Below are 13916 nucleotides of genomic sequence, written 5' to 3'. Positions count from 1 at the left end.
AGTGGATTTTTCGCGCGCGGATTTCTATATATATGCAGGTTATCCGACTTACCTGTGTTTATTTTCTTAGAGTGGATCTGGCGCCAAAGCTAACTCTAAGAGAATCAGAACTAATAATTATATATATACATATATATATTAATTATATTTTATTATATTTAAATTTGCTTCTAAAATATTATATTATAATTTTTTAAGTGATTATATTGTGCGAAAATTACTTTTAAAGTTCTTGTAAATATTAGTTATAAAAATGCGCGTTTAACTTATATAAGTATCCCCCCCGTTATCCGTATTGTCTTATCTATTTTTTTCTAACATTTATAACGTTATTATTAATTGATACGAACACTTTTATTGCACTTACGCATTATCACGTGATATATTTTTAAACCGTTCTATTTAAATGTGACATATTGACCGAGCAAGAAGGACAATGTATGTGAGCTTATCTATCTGTTTGTTTCCTTAAAATATATGTGGTTTCCTTAAAACGTAAGATTGTTGCTCAACGAAATAACGATGTCTTGTTATTATTTTCATAATTAACGAAATTTTGATAATTTTATTTTTGTTGATAATTTCAAATTATTGTTAAACTAATTACGACCTTTTTTCAGGAATTTGTGAAAGTTGATAAAATAGAATAAGAAAAACAAATTTCGAAAATTATATATCATAAATCTTTAAACTATTAACACATATATTCAACATAAATAATGATCAAATAATTCTAATTATGGTACATTGAAGAAAAATAGAAAAGTCATTTATAAAAATTCAAATTAAATATATATAATATTTTACATAAAAATAAATTTATAATAAAAAGATCTCAAAGCACATTAATAATGATAAAATATTTTTAATATAATATTTTAAATAATCAGTATTAAAGATGTATGATCGAAAAACGAAATTATTATAAATATTAGAAAAGACAGGAAAGATATCATTGTTTGAATAAATTTAACAAACAGATACGCGTTCAAGCACTTAAATATGAATAAAACAAAGTCATTCGTCATTATTTGATGTTTGTACTACACTAAGCTTTTATATTATGTAGGTCAATAAATATTTAATTTCAGAAAAGAAAGTTACTTATCCCTAAGCCATTCATTTTATATGTATGTATACGTGTGCCTATAGCGACATGACTTACCTCTGATTGCAATTAGTATTTTACCGTCGTTAATGCGCAGTTTATCAGAAAGTCGTTATAATGGCTATGTGGATCTATGAATCATTAGCAGGAGTTTCAACGTGTACATTTGCTGCGAAGACTTTCCACGGATATTCTATGTTCTTCGTGAACGCTCGGTTTTATTTTTGCTACGTCCCAAGTATTGCTAATCAAAATATTATCTCCTTTTACTTTCATGTTTATGATCGCAATTTTATATCGAATAATTAAAGAATTGAAATTTTACATATAATTTCTGACCAGAATAATTCTCATTAAAAAATCTTAATCAAACACATCTTGTTCTTATTATATATCACATTTTAATTGCAAAATTTTTTATCCAAAAATATTTCCAAATATTATCAAATTACGTTTTTCAAATATAATTAATTCGATATTTAAATTAAATATCCAAAAAAAGATATTTAAAAAAAAAAAGTAATTATAGGATTAAAAAAAGCAATTGTTGAATAAAGTTATTTAATTCAAAAATTTATAATAATAATAACTCTAGTTTTATATTAGAAAAATTTTCTTCTCACCAATTTTTGTAATTCAAAATAGAACAACTACGTTTAGGCAGTCTATGTTTTCTGTTTTCCTTGATGCAGACATCATTTGTGGACAATGGATGACGATGCATCATTCTTTTACGCCAGATGGATTTCTCAACCGAAGAAAATCGTTGTACATAAGTCCTTGGAAGTGTGCTTATAGTGGTGAATGGTGCAGCGGTACATCTTACCTGGGAAGAGGACGTTTGGAGAGGTACGAATCTGCAGGCCATCTGCGATAATAATTTAGCATCCGTGCTTAAATAATCAAAAGAATATTTTGCCTAATATAAGGTGATTTTAAGAGACTATAAATTTGTAAAACTTGCATAATAATTCTCCTTATTTGTTATACAAATGTATTAATTCAATAATTAAGTGGTTATATAATGTAAAGATAAATTAATCAAATTTTTTAAAAATATGATAATATATATAATTAAATATTTAAATATATAATTAATTTGCACATAGTAATTAAGATGATTTAATTTGTACATAAGATATAATCTTTGTTTCGGAAGCACTTGATGAGGATAAGATTAAGTAAGATAACGCACTCTTGTAATTAAAAAGACTAGTAACACTTGTATAATGATTAAAGTGCTAGTCATGACGTAAGCGACTATGACGATTCTGAAAAGAATGGGGCTGATGATTTCCGCGCAGCCGTTCACGTTTATTGTTTTGTCATCTATTATCTGCATGTGCATACAGGGTGCCACAACGCGCAAATTACAGCAGCTAAAAGGAACTCCAAGATCTCTATAATCCTCGTCCGAGATTCTGTTTTGTCCTGCCATTTCTTCCCGAGACGCATAATCCACTTTCTTTTATCAAAAATATCACACAAATATTATATTACATTACATATATATGATAATAACATTATAAATTAATATGAAAGTATTATAAATTTTAATTTTAATGATTTGAAATTCTCAAAGATATCAAATAAGAAAAAAACATAAAATCACGTGGCAAAGTAATATCAAATTATAACGACAGTATGAACCAATTAAAACGAATCGATTATTTATCGTCGTTCCGTAAATCTTCGATAACTTCGATAAATTCGCGATCGAAACAGAGAGAGAGAGAGAGAGATATGAAAAGCTTACCTGCCAGTCAAAAAGAAACCAGTCGGTATAAGACGTGTGACCACAACATTGTAGTACGAATTGGATCTCGTCGATCGCATATTTGTACGACTTTACACTAACATATAGGCGCATGGATGTGTTGAAGACGTCGACCAGCGTCTTCTGTCTTACACTGACATGATACCCTATTGAGGCTAAGGCCGCCGTGTTCATAGCGGTACACATAATTATTATTATCAAAAGACATCTTAGCACTAACTTAGTCTTTGTACGAAATCTTGGTAAATTACGCCTGCAAGAATATCTGTTATCACAAATTTTGTATATCAAAAAATATTTGTATATAAAATATTTGTATATATTTGTATATAAAAATTGTATATAAAAAAATTCTAACAAAAATATAATCAATTAGTAATTATCTTTTTTATTTATTTTTCCGCGAGATATATAAGTGATTTGTGAAATATTAAATAAATAACAGATGATATAAATAGAGGAAGAAAAATGATATGTCTCACTCCGAATATTTTTCGCGATTGTGTCACGAATGTCTCACTTATTTATATCCGCCATTGAATAGAGATGAGCGTTACCTGCGTATGGTGCGTACTGTTATAAGGGCACATGGCAATCCTAAAGTCACTTCCGCCAAGATGAGGGCGATTGGCTGGAAACCACCTGCGAATTGGATCACCTGCCATTCTGCGAATATTTCCAAGGCGATTACGAAGAGACGTTTCGCCTCGAAGACGGCTAGCGTGTATGCCACGCCATAACCGAACTTTACGTCCCATCCGCAGGTGCAACTTGTATTTTTGCGACTAATCGGGCTGTGATCGTCTGCCGTCATTCATATAACGCCGTGCCTATTTTATTTACAAGCAATATTATTACATATTTTCTTTAAATATTTTTCGCATATAAATAAAATAGTATGAAACGTGCTGAAAAATTTTAAATCGTAATATTATTTTATTTACAATATTTTTTTAATTACATATATGTATATTAATTAATCAAGTTAATTAAATGTGTTTGTAAATAAGTTTCGCAAACTACTAAAAAATTTTATATACTTTGTTCTCGTCACACTTTTTAAAGTTTATGGAAAATACATGAAATATTTTAATATAAACTTTTTAAAATTAATGGAATTTACATATGAAATATTTTATACTTTCTATATTTTTATATAAAAAACGAAATTTACGTGTACAAATAATTTTTTACATTTATATAAATTATTTACACCAATATAGTCTCATTATAACTTCAATTATAACTTCATCTATTCAATAATAATGTTTTTGTGCATAATAATTGTGCACTATTTCGCGATGTCGAATTGTTGCCGACATGCTTGGTTGTTTTGTACCGTTCATTAATCATCGTTGTTATATATACCGGAAGAAGTATGCAAACAGAAAAATTGTTTTGACGAGACACAATTACATGTTCCGCGTAATTATTGTGGTATTTAAATGGATCACATTCGTAAATGTCTCACTGATTACAATATGTGTAAAGCAATTTATTCATTTAAAAAAAAAATATTATCTTTTCTATGTATTTATAGCGTAAAAATATCTATAAAAAGATTATTATTATTCCTCTAATTCTGTTAACTGTGCTAATTATTTGATGACGTATGTGGTTTAATCTAATAAATAATAATATAAATAATAAACTTGACTTGACAAAATTCTCAGATGTATTTGATGAATTATCCGTTAATATTATTTCAATTATTATAACATTAATTTTTATATCAAAATTAATATAATATTTAAAAGAAAAGAAAACTCTCTTTATATTCGACATAAAATAAATATTTTATCATAAATCTGATAAACTAAATTCTTTTGTAAGCGTTGTTTATAAATTTGCTTTTGTTTATAAAATCTCATTTAATATCATAGCTTAATACTTTTTAGAGCGCTTAGCCATAATATCAATTTAGTAAATCAAAATTAATTTTGGAATCATCAAAGATAGTTTAACTTTTCATATTGAAGAATATTTACCAGCAGGCATCATGCGCTAAAACGGAATGATTTTCCAAAATTTAAAAAGGAATTTATGATCTTTATAATTATGATTATATGGTTATTGTCGTAAAATATAAAATGTACAATGTGAAATGTTACGTCTAACGTAATAATCGTTGTTTTCATGATAGTATCGATATCTCGTGATCGATATTTAAAATGCAATATATGCTATACATATATATAAATATTGTTTAATTTTTAATTAAAATTTAGATATAGTTTTAATTAATTAATTTTGTTAAATTTTCTTACAACCATAATTTTAGAAGCCTTAATGCAAAATTTTTATTGATTACGTTCATGATTATATTCATTAAATATAATAATCATGTATTGAAGGATTAAATTGTAAAGAGAGAAAGAGAGAGAGAGAGAGAGAGAGAGAAAGAGAGGGAAAGAAACATATTGCATAATAGAAAATTTTATAAAAATTATTTTCTCTTTGTAATAACTAGATGGAAAAATGTATAATAATTTTGTTTATTAATCTTAATAACTAATATACTAAAAAATATAAAACAATAACAACATAACTTATGATGTAAGCAATATAAAACCGTAAAAAAATATATTTTGAACATTTATGTTATCTGCAAAATATTTTAACTATTGCAACTGGATTAAATAATTATTATAACTAACATTGTCTTAAATAGATATATATATATTTTATATTACTCAATTATATTAGAAGCCTCAGTACAATTTATCTTAATGATTATAATTATTATAATTATATTGATAACTATAATTATTATAATTACAAAAGTCTTTCTTATTACATACATACGTTTTGAGCGTTTTTCCCTTCTATATTAATTTTTAAAAGCAATAGTTATTTATTTTTCAAGAAAGTTTATTCGACATATTTATTTTTTTGTTTCAAACAATCCTTATTCTGTATACGTAATATGTATATAGTAAATAATTAATTAATTAATTATATATACGTCACATTGCGGCTTTTTTACATAGTATTTTATAATAACAGCAATAGGCTTAGAATGATGAAGTGGATAAACTAGCAGATAGTCAAGGTGCGTAAATTTATTATTATATTTATTATATTTTAGTAATTATAAATTTGCGCACCAATATTTGCGTCTTGACCCTTATTTGCCAGTTTACTCACTTAATTAACTCTTAGTTAATTGATAAAATTTCACAATTTTTATATAATTTGATTAAAAACTGTTAATCCTTTTATTTCGATTAAAAATTTAGTCGAAGTGATAATGAAAAATACTGACATTAGCATACTCCTTTCCGAAAGTCCAACAAGCAAGGAAGGGATATTTTTCCAAAAGGAAAATTGATAAACGCATTAAAGCATTCAAAATTGCACGGAAAAATGAGGACCACCATGCACTGGGTCGCATTAAATATTTAAGTACGAAGTGTTGCAAATTGAATAAGTACCAGCTGTAAAACGGCATAGTCGAAGTATCTGAAAATATATTTTATGTTATCTTTACTTTATAAATAATAATTACATCTATCATGTACGTATATTAGATTTGTCATTTTTTACACTCCTAAAAATCAGAATCAAAATTATTTATTTTTCAATCACAAAAAGTCTTTCCCAGAAGGGGGATTAAAAGTTTGTTACATTATATGTACACACATATTAATAAGTTTTTTTATATACTATTTTTTTTTAATTTTGTCACATCTTTCTTTGGAATTAAAAATTTTAAACATTTATTCGAGCTTGAAAAGTTACCTATTTTGATATAGTGATTATTGTTGCGCGCAGTCGAAGAGGCCAAATGAAATGTGAACGTCATGAATGCTATCGGATCAATATTAAAGTTAATGGGCCAGAAGCTCTGTAACATCACGTTGCCCATTTCATCGAAATGATCATTCTTTTTTGCCAGAGAGGGCACGAATACATCTTCCAATATTCTTTGGCAAAGAGCACGAGTTTCTTCAACTGTTCCCGTGCAGAGGTTGTATCTAGAAGAACAAAGATGTTTATGTGAAAACATTACATAAATATATATGACAAAAATATCTTATTATATAGAAAGAGATAAGAAATTCCGAAAAATATTAAATATTTATGTTTGTATTATAATATCCGTAAAAAACTTTTTCTTTATAATATATATAATTTATAAACTTATTTATAATATTTTGCGGAACGTTAAAAAAAGCGAAATTTTTTACAATTATCCGCTTTTGTTTACATTTTCATTATTTTACTACACTATATGCAATAGAAAAAGTAGAAATACCAACTTGTCGTCCATCCCGAGCATGCTCCCGATGACTCTCCAGAGATGCACCACACCTTCCATTTCTTCGGCAGTAGTTTTTATTCCTAGATATTCTCCGCTTATCATAGTATATCCGATAAATCCAAATTGAGCAAGTGCCATATCCAATTGCGTTGGTTTATGAACGCCAGCCTCGGTACTTCGTCTGAATGCAACACAGTGCTTTCTCCGCACAATTTTCAAGGACTCCAAGAATCTACAATAAGTTCATGTTGCTGCATAACATATGTATCATGAAGAAGGTAATAATAACATTATATTGTTAAAAAATTTTTCGAAAAATATATATAAATATTATATATTATTCACACGCACACATTATATTCAACATCCAAAGTTTAATTCAAACTTGATTATTTAAACGCATAACTTTTTTCCTATGTAGATTGAAAATTTCACATCATTTATAAACTTGTATTTTTATCGAATTTAATATCGAATTTGTCAAGATAGATATACAGTTTTCTTTTTGAAAATTTTAATTATTTATTATTTTTTTATTATTTTAATTTTGTTTATTTTATATAAAATTAATTACAAAAATAATTTTATAAAAATATTATAGAAATTAATAAAATAGATCTACATGTTTACACAAATTTATCGCATCAATTTATCTCTAATTCGTTATACGTTAATTAATATTTGTTATCGTTAATTATATCAATGGCTATGATGCCTATATATCTTATAATCGGTTTGTCTGCGCGATGGATAAAAACACAAAGCACGAAAACTTAAATAATTTCATAAGTCGAGCTACTTATTTTTTGTCCGTATCGGAAATTTTGTGTGTAATGGTATAATCAAATCAACAGATATTTTTGCATGCAAGAATTCAACTATTTTCATTTTTAGCAATTTTATAAATTTATCTCATATTCAAATTAAATATTTTTCTTAATATTACTTTTATTTAATGCATGTACTTTTTCAATTGTTTTTCTTATACTGTGACACTTTCATGTTCTTATTTGAATTTTACGTACTCGTTGGGCTTGCCGTGAGGATCCTTTTCATGCCATATAAATGTGTGAAGAATTGTCAACGCATATCTACGATACGCCAAACAAGGTGTACCGCTTTTTTTGGTAAACATAACTACGTTAAGTATGGTCGAAATTGCCAGGAGAGATATCAGACCGCAAAGTTTTGCAATCATCATTGAAAAAACATTATTGTAGAAAGCTTGCTGACCAAGTCGGAATTTTTTTTCATCGTAAAACGATGGCAATTCTGGTTTTACAGATTCAAAATCCATCAGAGTCTCAGCGCCTTCCTTAAGAATGATACGCATTCGTTTCTCCACCACGTCTGAAATTTTATCGAAAATATTATGCTTGCGAAAATTTAAAATAAAATTTAGCAAGAAATTATTATATTTCTAAATATTTTATTTATAAATATTAAATCACGTGTGTACGCGTGTGTTTTTGCTATGTTCTTTGTATCTAATTTTAATTTAATATACATTTTTTTTTGTTTTATTGTCGTAGTATTAGAATATAGCAATATGCGCTATTTATTTGTAAATCATATTGTAGACTTTGTCAATATTTTGAAATAAGCATTTAAACTAAATATGAATATATATATATAACTAAGCTGACATCCTAAATGAAATTCCTGCTCGAATCATTTATTGTGTGAAGCACACAATTTGGTATTTCCAAAACCACGCTCGGTAGAACAAGAGGATGCGTGTAACGATGTTGTGTGATCGCGATCGCACAAGTCGATTGAACATGTTCCGCATGTAAAAAAGTGCGATCAACGTTGTTGACATCTGTGTATGTGCACGTGAATAGAATCAAAGAAAAGAATTCAGAATTTTAACAATCTGACATAATGCGTACGTCCTATGCAATTATGTATGGCAAAATAAGATTGCTCGGATAACAATGAAACAAATTGCGAGCGTAATCATCATGCCAAAAATAATTGTAAACTTACAGCAATATAACAATATCTCTTATTGACAAAAAAATCTCTCTCTCTCTCTCTCTCTCTTTATATATATATATATATATATATATATATATATATATATATTTTTTTATTACGCACAAATATCTACACAAAAGTAATAATTTTCGATAAATGTTTTAAAAAGAAAAAATAATAAATATATAAATCTCATAAAAATTAAAAACTTAGTATATATATATATATATATATATATATATATATATATATATATACACATATATTTTGATTTTATTTCATTCTTAAAAAAAGCAGCGAATGTTAAAACACTGAAGCTTGGCATTGGTGAAAGTGAATCAAAAATTGACATTCGGAATATATTTACGGTAAACATTATAATCAAATAATATATTGACATGGGAATTTTTCTTCGATATGTAAACTTTCACTTTTCAAACAGAAACTTTGCAATTATTTTTCCAAACATTTTTCTATATGCACGTTTTGTCATATTGTATCCACAAAATAGTACCTTGAAATAAGAATATAAGAATAGACACGTGTGTCTCTTCATTTCAAGATATTCGAGACATTGCGTGATAAATGAGAATAAAACTAATGTGTATTATTTCTGTGTAGTTAAATAATATCTGTATTGATAAATGCAGGATTTATAAACTTATAAACAAATTTTGTAAATCTCTGTTATATTCTTTCAAATAAATAAAAGAAATTCAACATCAGGAAAAAATAATTATTCTAAACTTCATTATTTTAAAATTTATTTATCTAAATACTTGTATTGACATATATAAATCTAATATCAATAAGTCTGTTTTTTTATAGCTGAACTAACAAATCTGAATTGGCTGGACATTAATCCAGACTCTTTTTTTCTCCACATTGACGAAAAAAGATAAACTCTGTTCTTTATACGGTAGCCCCAGCTCACCTCACAATCATTTATAAAGATTCAACTTATACATATGCTATATTATACATATATTATGCACATATTGTATATATTGTCGTAATTAGATTACATAATTCATTATTTTATAAAATAATGAATAATTATAACATTTAAGTATTTTATAAAGTGCGGCAACATTCTTAAATCATGGTAGAAAATAAAATATTTTATAATCTGGCTAAGAATTTTAAAACGCTAATAAGCAACCCGCCACATTGTCAAACGCAATGATTTGTATATTTTTTAAAATTCTGATTGCATTTTAATCATTTTATTAACTGTCTTTATAAAACAGCTATTTATAAAAAATTAATAAATAATTATATTATAATATTGATAAATAATTATGTGTATTTTTAAATGAAAAAAAGCTTGTATGAACACTTTATTTTTTATTTATTGTATTTATGAATACTTGTTATATGTGTGCGAATGTGATGTGGACGCGCGAGCGAGCGTGCCGCGGAAAGCGCGAACGAAACGAATATTTCTCCACGAAACCGAATTTCTGTTATCACTAGGATAGCGTGTACACGTCGATTGTTCTTAGCGGACTTGACTGCGCCGAGCTCGGTTGTCGGCTCTTACTTTTATAAGATCGCCTTCTCGAAGGATCCAGAATTCCCGAAATTTTCTCACTTCCGTCGACAGTTTTTATGTGACTTGTTTGTCACAATTTCATCTTAGGTCCTTCGAGAAGGGTATTTATTGATGCCGCGCGTTTTTGCTCGGTCGCAGAAACGCTGCCTCGCATCGCGCGTGCGGCGGCAACGTGACGCGGTCGCGCGTCAACACATGCGAAGATCGAGATTGCTGCAATCTCGAACATTATATTTATTACAATTAAGATTTTATAAAAGTAACAACGCTAATCGGTCAGTTGAGTGTATCTGAGATTATCAGTTCTCAATAACAGCTGAACGGATCGAGTTTGTATTAAACTTAATTGATAGCTTGAGAAGGACTTAAGAAAATATCTTTTTTTTACTCTACATGCTCAACAAAATATCAGTGCAAGGTACATTATGCCTGGAAAATTAAAAATACTTGAACACTACTACAAAAACTTGGTTGTCAATGTTAACAACATAATAATATTACCGATGTTTTTCCTGTTCATATTTTTGCATCTATTAATCTTTATACCAAGTGTGTTTTATATCGTGTTATTATCACATCGTGACAGCAAAACTATCCTCGATTATTGCTGCCAAATATTTCATATGAAACTTTATTTAATATATATTATGTGTCTGTTGTCACGAAATAATAGCAAACATTCGATTTTTGTTGTATTTTCACTGTCATATTATATACTTATATATATTAGAATCAAAGAATTACTCTGAATTTTGCAATTCTCCCAATTTTGGGGTGCACTCGGAGCAACATTTTATGCACTACTATATAAATATCGATAAGCCGTGTTGCCAGAAATTAAGCTTAATTAAGACATAGTACACTGGGAGATATCTGTTGAAAGTTATGATAAATTTGCATATAAATTTGCATAAAAAATGTTTGCGATGCTAATTAGAAAAATTAAAGCTTATCAAATTGTTTGATCTGCAAATTGTTAAGATGCAAAATTGTTCGTCCAATCATTTTTTATGTTCTTGCTTTACAAGCATGCGACTTCCTTTAACATCCTCTAATTTTAATGGGACAAGTGTTGTAATAAATACTAGAGAATATAAGTTGAGATCGTGGCATTCTATTCATACTTTTAAATAGCACTGGTTCTTAATTAATGCTAGATGAAAACGGAAGGGAAATCTTTTTTACATAAATTCCAATCTTTTTTACATAAATTCTTCTGTGCTAAGTCAAACATATATCTAGCAGCAAATAAGTGACTTCATATTAATTCATATAAATTTTATATATATTGTTCATATATTTTCTAATATTTATCTAATTGTTTTCTCTAATCAAGTTTTCAAAAAATAATATAATAATTTTTATTATTTTTTTCAATTGGCAATGCGAATTAGTAATGACGCACACATTATTTGCAAATATCTAGTATGTTTTAACGATTTATGTTCTCGAAGAAAAAAATTTTATTATATAATTTCGATTCATTCAATCATGTACATAATTTAGTACACGATCCGAGTCTTACATAATGCCTCATCGTGAATACGTGGAAGAAAGAAAAAAAATATATCTCTAAATTTTTACGTTAGATACAACCTTAAAAGAGAATGTAGTTGATTCTTGATAACATTCATATGTTTCGCAAAACCTTCGTGACCTCTTTTAGCTTATATATGATTATTTTATTATTTCTTAAGTAAGTTTTATATTTCTTATATTAATAATTCTCTTGATATTGTGAGCATACATTTATAAATGTATTTGTAGACATGCAGTTAAAATTTATTATATGTGCGTGTATTTTTTTGTTTTATTGAATATATATAATAAAATAACAAATTAATTTTAATTGAATTTATTTTAATTGAAGAGAAATAGAATTAATCAAAAAAAAAAAAAAAAAAATTGAAATTAATGTCGATAACTCCAACTCTAACCATAATATGCATAATATGTAATAGTAAAAAAATTGAATATCTAAAATTATTCACATCATTTCATACAAATTTATGAAGTAATTTTTAATGATATCTGGCTGATAAATTTTTCTTTATTAAAATTGAACCAAAAACTATCCCTTTCATGTAAAATAACTGACCTTCTACAGAAATATTCTCCGGTAAATTTTTGGTCATCTTAATTTCTTTTATCTTGATCACGTTAAAACTAGATAACAGCGGTCCACTTATAAGTGCAACACAGACTTCAGTTCACAAATAGAATAATAAAATTAAAATAAAATCTCGTGTGATCAAGGATTAGTACGAGATGTATTCTCTGCAAGTCTCGATATCGTACTAACATTTATATGTCTTGTTACATGACGGAACTCTCTTACAGAAGTCGATTTCCAGTCGCACTTCTAGAGAAAGGATCCCCTTCCACTTTCTCTTTCCCTTCCACATGCTGTTCGTAATGGATGCTGTCCCACCTAAAGAACATCAGCGTATTCCTTTGCAAGGACGATGTATGTTCGACTGATGATTGCAAAGAAATACATTAAAATTCTTCTTTTCAATGTGAATTTTCCAAACAATCTTCTGATGCGTATTTGACTTCAAAAAAACTATTATCTTTTCTTATTAAAAAATATTATAATTTGTATATTAAAAATTTTTTATAGTTAGACTGTGGGGCAAAAATTAAAAATTCGATTTCTTATTTACAAAGTATTTTATTTGCGAATACGAAGAAGTTAATCATTAGAATGTTTAGCATAATCTTTTGGATCATTTAGCGCAATTTGTTGCAACATGAGACTTGCAAATGAAAGCTTGTTTGTTTTATGTTACATAATGCATGTCCAAATCTATTTTTGAATGCACGGGGTAAAAGTGGCACGTGATATCACGTCGCTTTCACATCAAGAAAATACGGAAGATGTTCCTAATCATTCATTCTAATCGGACGTAAGCGTCGCGCGAATGTACTCGCGGATTGTGCCGTGTCGCGTGCTAAAATTTTGTCGCTTTCAATCTCGCTGAAAGGGAATCTTGCACTATCCACTAAATTATGATTGCTCGCGCAAATCGCCGTTTCACACCAGAAAAGCCCACGTCACTCTCGCAAATTAACGTCGACAGGTGGTCGACAGAAATCGACTTCATTTTGTGGCAATAGTCTAGCGAGTGAGAGTCATCGACTCGTTTGACAAGCGGAAGAGGAAGGTCCTCCCACCTTCGTTCTTCCAGTGAATCTTTCTACGCGGGACCAAGTATCGAAATGGTCTTCC

General features: G+C 27.9%; 2 protein-coding genes across 2 annotated transcripts; both read right to left on the bottom strand.

Moving 5' to 3' along the window:
• Window positions 1-1150: 1150 nt before the first annotated feature.
• Window positions 1151-3699, bottom strand: LOC126858242 (uncharacterized). Its single transcript, XM_050608413.1, has 5 exons — window positions 3443-3699; window positions 2865-3138; window positions 2304-2573; window positions 1732-1976; window positions 1151-1352 (listed from the first exon to the last, which is right to left on the bottom strand). The coding sequence occupies exons 1-5, from the start codon at window positions 3697-3699 to the stop codon at window positions 1262-1264; spliced, it is 1137 nt and encodes a 378-aa protein (XP_050464370.1). The 3' UTR covers window positions 1151-1261.
• A 1785-nt stretch (window positions 3700-5484) lies between these two features.
• On the bottom strand, window positions 5485-13042 carry LOC126858248 (uncharacterized). The gene is made up of 5 exons (XM_050608427.1): window positions 12783-13042; window positions 8175-8499; window positions 7148-7381; window positions 6627-6862; window positions 5485-6347 (listed from the first exon to the last, which is right to left on the bottom strand). The coding sequence occupies exons 1-5, from the start codon at window positions 12817-12819 to the stop codon at window positions 6121-6123; spliced, it is 1059 nt and encodes a 352-aa protein (XP_050464384.1). The 5' UTR covers window positions 12820-13042; the 3' UTR covers window positions 5485-6120.
• Window positions 13043-13916: the final 874 nt, after the last annotated feature.

Source organism: Cataglyphis hispanica, chromosome 2 (assembly GCF_021464435.1).
Source record: "Cataglyphis hispanica isolate Lineage 1 chromosome 2, ULB_Chis1_1.0, whole genome shotgun sequence".
NCBI lineage: Eukaryota > Metazoa > Arthropoda > Insecta > Hymenoptera > Formicidae > Cataglyphis > Cataglyphis hispanica.
Note: the sequence above shows the minus strand (reverse complement) of the source record. Positions and strands in the feature narration are given on the sequence as shown.

Excerpts from the sequence above, each read along its gene's own strand:
- LOC126858242 (XM_050608413.1), bottom strand. The coding sequence starts at position 3,699 with ATGACGGCAGACGATCACAGCCCGATTAGTCGCAAAAATACAAGTTGC. Across the intron at positions 2,574-2,864 it reads GGTTTCTTTTTGACTGGCAG|AAAGTGGATTATGCGTCTCG; the intron begins GTAAGCTTTTCA and ends TTTTGATAAAAG. Across the intron at positions 1,353-1,731 it reads ATTTTGAATTACAAAAATTG|CAATACTTGGGACGTAGCAA; the intron begins GTGAGAAGAAAA and ends TATTTTGATTAG.
- LOC126858248 (XM_050608427.1), bottom strand. The coding sequence starts at position 12,819 with ATGACCAAAAATTTACCGGAGAATATTTCTGTAGAAG. Across the intron at positions 8,500-12,782 it reads GGAGAATATTTCTGTAGAAG|ACGTGGTGGAGAAACGAATG; the intron begins GTCAGTTATTTT and ends ATAAAATTTCAG. Across the intron at positions 6,348-6,626 it reads TAATCACTATATCAAAATAG|ATACTTCGACTATGCCGTTT; the intron begins GTAACTTTTCAA and ends ATATATTTTCAG.